The 6,242-nt window shown below is 54.8% G+C and overlaps 1 protein-coding gene and 1 long non-coding RNA gene across 2 annotated transcripts; one reads left to right on the top strand and one right to left on the bottom strand.

Annotated features, from left to right (window-relative positions):
• The first annotated feature begins 6 nt into the window (after positions 1 to 6).
• On the top strand, positions 7 to 3,532 carry LOC104913419. Its single transcript, XR_002120195.2, has 3 exons — positions 7 to 2,257; positions 2,434 to 2,699; positions 3,401 to 3,532. It is a non-coding gene; the product is annotated as an uncharacterized LOC104913419 (long non-coding RNA).
• Positions 3,533 to 3,796: 264 nt separating this feature from the next.
• LOC100540451 (fascin-like) lies at positions 3,797 to 6,172 on the bottom strand. Its single transcript, XM_003210598.4, has 4 exons — positions 5,391 to 6,172; positions 4,757 to 4,878; positions 4,466 to 4,633; positions 3,797 to 4,328 (listed from the first exon to the last, which is right to left on the bottom strand). Exons 1-4 carry the CDS (start codon positions 5,612 to 5,614, stop codon positions 4,126 to 4,128), a joined length of 717 nt encoding a protein of 238 aa, XP_003210646.2. The 5' UTR covers positions 5,615 to 6,172; the 3' UTR covers positions 3,797 to 4,125.
• Between the last annotated feature and the right edge of the window lie 70 nt (positions 6,173 to 6,242).

The raw sequence follows: 6,242 nt of genomic DNA, 5'->3' as shown, positions 1-6,242 counted from the left end.
TATTTGGCAAAGACTATTCAGACAGCTGCTGAGAGGGAAAATGAGACTTGTGGAGCACAGGGGATGCAAAAGATCCTTGGGAGTCTTCCAAAACTCCAACCTTCCTGCTGGCCAGAGCAGCTGCAACAGCCTGAGTCCTGTGGGAAGGGAGGAGGGACTTGGCACCTGAGTAAGACCTTCAGGAACAAGGTAATGGGACTCGGCTGCCCTAAGCCCAAGGTTTGGGGTTCCCATGTTCTCCAGCATCCCTGTAACCTGCTAACACCTCCCAGCAGAAATAAATTGTTCCAAACCAAGTTAATGTAGTTTTAGCATTTCTCGCTCTGCAAGGAGTGAGGGGATGCAGCAGCCATCTCACTGCTCAGTTCTTGTTCAGCAGCCCAGAGCCACATCCCATCTCAGGGCTTCAGGAAACAGAAAACTCGGCCACCTCAATCCTTGAGAGCACAGTTTGCCCCTTCTGCAGCCTCAGGTGTTCATTCCCAGCAGGGAGCTGCCCCCCAGCCTCCAGCACATGGCCTTTCTTTTGCTGTTCTCATGCAGGCATCCCAAATCCCCACCAGCAGTCAGGGGTAGGTAATAGACAGCTGTGTGTGACATGTGCTGTGGTGTAAGTGTCGGTAACCACCAACATGTTCTGCACACAGGGGCTGTGCTTTGTGTCTGGGACAGCTCCCAAAGCAGCAAAGCATTTGGAGGGGCAAACCCAGCAGGAGCTCTGGGCTGGCTCTTACCCACCCCTGTGCAGCAGATCCCAGGTTGTTTGGGCTGTGCTGCATCCTGCTTTCCCCCACGTTCCAGCATCCAGGTGTCCCTGGGCTGTGTTTGTTTTTCAGGTAGCACTTCCTTGCCTTTCAGAGTTCAGTCTCTGCTCTCAGACATTTCCTGTGGGTTGAACGCATCCTACCAAGCGTTCCCACCCCTCAGTGCCATGGCCTCTAGCATTAATAACCCAGTGGTTATTCACTTGCTGCCATCACTTATTATTTTTTCTTTTTAATTTTTTTTTTTAATTTTTCCTTCTTAGTCTATTCCTAAAGACATCCCCGGAGCCAATATGCTTCAGTTGCTGAGATCTGCCCACCTCTCTGACAGGTGGGTGGTGGATGCTCAGTGCCTCTGTCCTGGGGATGGAGGTGGCACTCAGTGCTGTGCTGCAGCTCTCATCTGGCTGCACTTGCTCTGCGTTGGTGCAGCACTGCAGGGTCTCTCGCAGGCACAGTTGCACTCTTTGCTGCTCTCCTGCAGTAGCCATGTCCTCGGCACAGGCAGTGCTGTGATAGCAGAAGTTGGGCTCCCATTCCCTCTTTTGGTGCTTTGTAGAAAAGCACGGCCATATTGGGATCTCAGCCTGGGCAGGGAGAAGCTCGAGGATGGAGAAAAAGGGACAGAAGCGGTGAGGTGGCACTGGAGATGGCATGGGGTGAGTGGTGCCTGGGGTCTGTCCCCATGTCTGTGGGTCAGCACCATCACCTCCCTGGGGCACAGGGCTCATCCTGCTGCCCCAGAGTGATGTCACACTGCAGGAAGAGCCGTGGAGGGTTCAAGAGAGGGGCAGGGATAGGGCTGTTCTCCCTCAGAACTGTGGTGCGTGTGCCTGGGCTGCTCCTTCCCTCTGGCCTAGGAGATGCCTAGCAGTGGTTCCTGGTCATGTTTGAGTCCATTGCTGGTTTGGGTCGTTCTGTTACAAAAGCAAAGCTCTGCAGAGCCAGCAGAGCCCCTGGCTGTGTCCCCTCACGTCCTGGAGGAGCTGTGGCTGCATCCTCTACCAGGTACTCATTATGGTTAATTGCGGTGTCCCGTTTAACTTGCCTTAAAGGTGGGGAGAGAAACTTAGTATTTGCACTTAGCAAAACGTCCTATGAAAAGAAAGAAACCCTGTAAAGATGTGCATGTTCTGCAACTTTGTATAACAATAGCTGAAAAACAAATAGGTTGGTTTATTGAAATAAAATAAATAAATATTTTTCTTTACCTTCTGGTAGTAAAACCGTTCTCATATTCCGTGTGTACAGAGTTTCCCTGTATTATATTGTAATTTGGATTTTTTTGTGTGTTGTTTTTGTAAATAAATCTGTGCACTCTGGCTTCCAGCTCCAGGCTGTGCTTATGGGATGGGGGGAGCAGACACGTCCTCCCCCAGCTTAACGCTCTCCAAATGCTGTCGGGAGAAATGGAATAGAAAATGGTTTCCAGTCGCTCCTGTAAATGGAAACCAGGAGGTGTGAGCACGGCTCAGTGGGGCGCGGGGCTGAAGGTGAGAAGTGCTGACGTTTCCTGCACAGCTTTAATTTTTGCTTTGTTTATAGCAGCGGAATCGCATCCTTCCTCTGCTCAGCCCTTGTTTGCAGGATGGGGTCCCACACCCGCTCTGGGATGTGCTGCACAGAGAGATCTGCTTTTTTCTTTTCCCCTTTTTTATCTCCCCATCAGCCAGGAGGAGCAGCTCTGACCCACACTGGCTCTGGAGCATCCTGGGGGCTGCTGGGCACCACAGAACGCCCCCCAGCCTCCATCCAGCGATGGCTTTGAGGCCGGAGGAAGGAGCCAATGGGTACCAGTCACACAGAGCCCTGGGCTGCGCTGCCTGACCACAAACCCACAGCTCCAGCTGCCAGGCTGTGCCCCATGGATGCCAATGGGTTGAGGACCCCCTGAGCCCCAACAGACCACACGTCGCCACTCGTATCCGAATGCAGGTCTTGTTTTTTTTATTATTCATCTTTCTCCAGTTGAAGCTATTTTTGTTGTTGTTGTTTAAGTTATACAAATGGCACTTACAAAAAAAAAATAATAATAATTAGAAAAAAAAAAGGTACTAAAACCAACACCCCAAAATGAACAAACCCCCCCCAGACTTAAATTTCAGAGTGAGATGCTTACGGAGGGTCACAACGCCCGAGGAGAGGAGACAGGAGGTGAGGACCTAAAGTCACACAGAGCCGGAGCGGGGTGGGGGGACACAAAGGAGACACGGCGGGTGCGAAGGCAGCAGTGTGTGTGTGCCAGGGCACGGGGCCACTCGGGCTCCATCAGGACACTTCTTCCTTGGGAGGCAGCGGGTGCTGGAGCCGGGGCGGTGTCCCCATGCTGGGGATGGGGCGGTGGGAGCGTAGCACCAAGCCCTGCTGGAGGGATCACAGAGCTTTAAGGCTGCAGAGCCCCGGGTTATGGCACGGCGGTGGCACCGCCAGCAGCCTCAGGTTGGGGCTGGGGGTGAAAGGTGCTGCGGTGTCCGCGGGGAGGCTGAAGGATAAAGCACCCCAACGCCATGAGGAACAGCCGGGCATCGCCAGCATCGTTCCACCGGGTACAGAACACAGTGCTGCCGACAGCGTATATAAATAGAGGCTAACAAAAATACTGTTTTGGTCATTATTCTTTTTTTTCTGTTTTCCAGTCAAGAGGTGGCACGCGGCCGCAGCTCAGGAGGAGCCCCACAGGAGCCCCCCAGCCCGGCCAATGGGTGCTCAGCGATTGGCATCACTGTTCCAGTATTCAATGAGGAAAAAAAGAAAAGAAAAAAGTAAAACTGAACAAATCTCACTGTGCAAAGTTTGCGAAGGAATTTGTCTGTTCTGCAAACCGACGTCTGCAGGTTTGCTGCCAGCTGGTGCCCACGCCCAGCAATGGGGGAGGAACGGGGGCTGCGTGCCCCCACCCTGTCCTCCTGTCACCAATGTGGGGCACAGACCTGCTGCTGGGGACAGGAACAGGGGCACAGCCCCACGGGGACCTCGGGGCACAGAGTGAGGGTATGGCAGAGGGGAGCACAGGGGTGACCTTATTCCTTCTCTTTTGTTTCTTTTTTTCCGATAGGGGAAGGGAAAATAGAAGGGCCGAGGTGATGCTCGGGGCCAGGGTGGGCACGAGCAGAGATGAGGGGAAAAAACCCCTTTGGAATGATAGGCTGCACCGCACTGCTGGGCGACTGATCCAGTTCCTAATGAGATGAAGGGAGACCACCTCCAACACCACGCACTGGGCTCTACGGGGAGGGCAAGCCAGGCTGGAAATCCTTGTACAGAGAGGAGAAATTAAACCAAAAACAAACAAACAAACAAACAAAAAAAAACCACAGACGGGGGAAAGAGAGGTTGGCAATGGGAGGAACGCTAAAGTGCATTAATATTCCCAGAGGGTGGAGGCGTCGATGGTGTCGGCGGATGCCTTGAGGACCCCGGCGTGGTCACCCTTCAGGTATTTGCCATTGATTTTGATGGCCACTTTGTTATAGTCGCAGAACTCAAAAAAGAAGTCCACGGGCGTATCGCTGCTGCTGGTGACGGACGACTCGCTGCCCACCATCCAGTACTTCCCAGTGGTATCTGTGGGCAGAGGGGACCCGTGAGCCACCACGAGGGCCCAGCTGGAACATCCAACCCCTAAAATCCCCCCAAATCCCCTAAAAAAATCCCCCCAAAGCAGTGACGGTCACACACATCACCCCGAGCTGCAGGCTCACCCTTGATGTTGTAAGCTCCATCATTGAACTCCAACTGGAAGACATCATAGGAGGAGCGGTTGGAGTCCAGGGTGCCGGTCACCTTCCGGCAGCCGATGAAGCCGTGCTCACCACGCAGCACGATGATGGGTCTGTTGATCAGCTTCATCACAAAGTGCTCCGTCTCACCTGCACCAGGGGACAGCGGCCGTCAGTGTGGGGACCCACAGGTGGCACCATGGGCACGGCGAGCAGCGTTCCCGTTTGTCACCCACCCGCCCTTAGAGTGCCCCAGAGCCCCGGTTCCCTTACCTGCTGTCTCCATGGAGGCTGCCAGCTGCCCGTTCTTCTTTGCTGTCACGTATTTGCCGTTGGCAGCCCGCAGGGTGATGCGCTTGTCACACCACTCGATGTCGAAGTAGCAGCTGGCGTTCCTATGGGCAGAGCGTGGCTCTGTGACCCCCAGGGGCTGGGGACAGCCCAGGTTGGCTGGGATTTTGGTGGGTGAAGGAAGCCGTAAGGGTAAGGACCCCCACCCCAAGGACCACAGGTAACAGCAATATGAGACACGATGGCCTTCAGTTGCACCAGGGGAGGCTCAGGTTGGGTATTAGGAAAGGTTTGTTCTCCCAAAGAGCAGTCGGGAGCTGGCACTGCTGCCCAGGGAGGTGGTGGGGTCACCATCCCTGGAGGTGACACTTCCAGGGACATGGAGACACACGGTGTAGTGGTGGGGGTGGGTTGGGGTTGGACTTGATGATCTTAGAACCCTTCTCCAACATTAATTAATGATTCTATGTCTTTGGCAGCGCCAGCCTTCCCCAGGGCTCTGGGAATTCTCATTTTGGGGTGAGCACCTGGGTTCCTCCCTGCTGCTCAAATCTCTGCACCCGTGGAGACGGCAAAGGGGTCCCAAAGCAGCAGGGGGGAGGAGGTGAGGACTCACTTTGTGGAGGCGGTGGACTGGATGCCCCCGTTGGAGGTGAGGGTCCAGTACTTGCCCGTGTAGGTGCGGAAGGCGCATTTCTTGGTGTCCTTGTTGATCTCCAACTGGTAGGTCTCCTGGTCGCCCTCCTCATCCTGGTTGGCCGACAGGTCCATCCCTGCAGCCACACACACACACACGGGTCGGTCTCCCTCTGGCATTTGGGTCCAACCCCAACTTTCCATTCAGATGCTTAAGCACAGGGCCAGCCCCCAGCTCAGGGCTCCATCACCCATCCAATGGAGACAAACTTGGCTATCTCACATGCAAATTGGCCGTGGTTTGTTTTTGTGGGAGGTGACAGTGGGGTGACTCAATCCATTAACGCAGTGCCACCCATGAATCCTCATTTCAGGACTGTGTTTAAGGACAATTTTTTCTACCAAATGCTTCAGACTGGGGCGGGAAACGGGACGGCCACTCCGCATATCTGCCACAGGACGGGCCTCGTGCCTTGCAGACACTGCATGCAGGAGCTGCCTGTTGGAAGGAACATTTGCTTTCCATGCTGGGAAAGCAGCGCCAAACCCACTGCCTTTGTTCTGCACCGAGAGCAAAACCTCGCTGCCCCTCCAGCGCACAGCAGGACGCTGGGGCAGCGCCATCCCCCTGCACAAACCCTCTGCTTTGCACACCTCTGTGCTCCATCCGTGCCAGCATTTTGCTGGCTCCTGGGCCCGCAGACACAGTGCACAGCCTGGAGCTGCTCTGCACTGCAAGGGAGGAGCAGGATGTGCCCCCGAGCTCCCACCTGGGCTGGGTTTGGGGAGGGTTTTTGCTTTATCTGCTGCCAGGCGGGGGAGCAGCCGCAGG

This window comes from Meleagris gallopavo, chromosome 16, assembly GCF_000146605.3.
Source record: "Meleagris gallopavo isolate NT-WF06-2002-E0010 breed Aviagen turkey brand Nicholas breeding stock chromosome 16, Turkey_5.1, whole genome shotgun sequence".
In the NCBI taxonomy this organism is placed as follows: Eukaryota; Metazoa; Chordata; class Aves; order Galliformes; family Phasianidae; genus Meleagris; species Meleagris gallopavo.
This window is presented reverse-complemented; position numbering and strand designations above follow the sequence as displayed.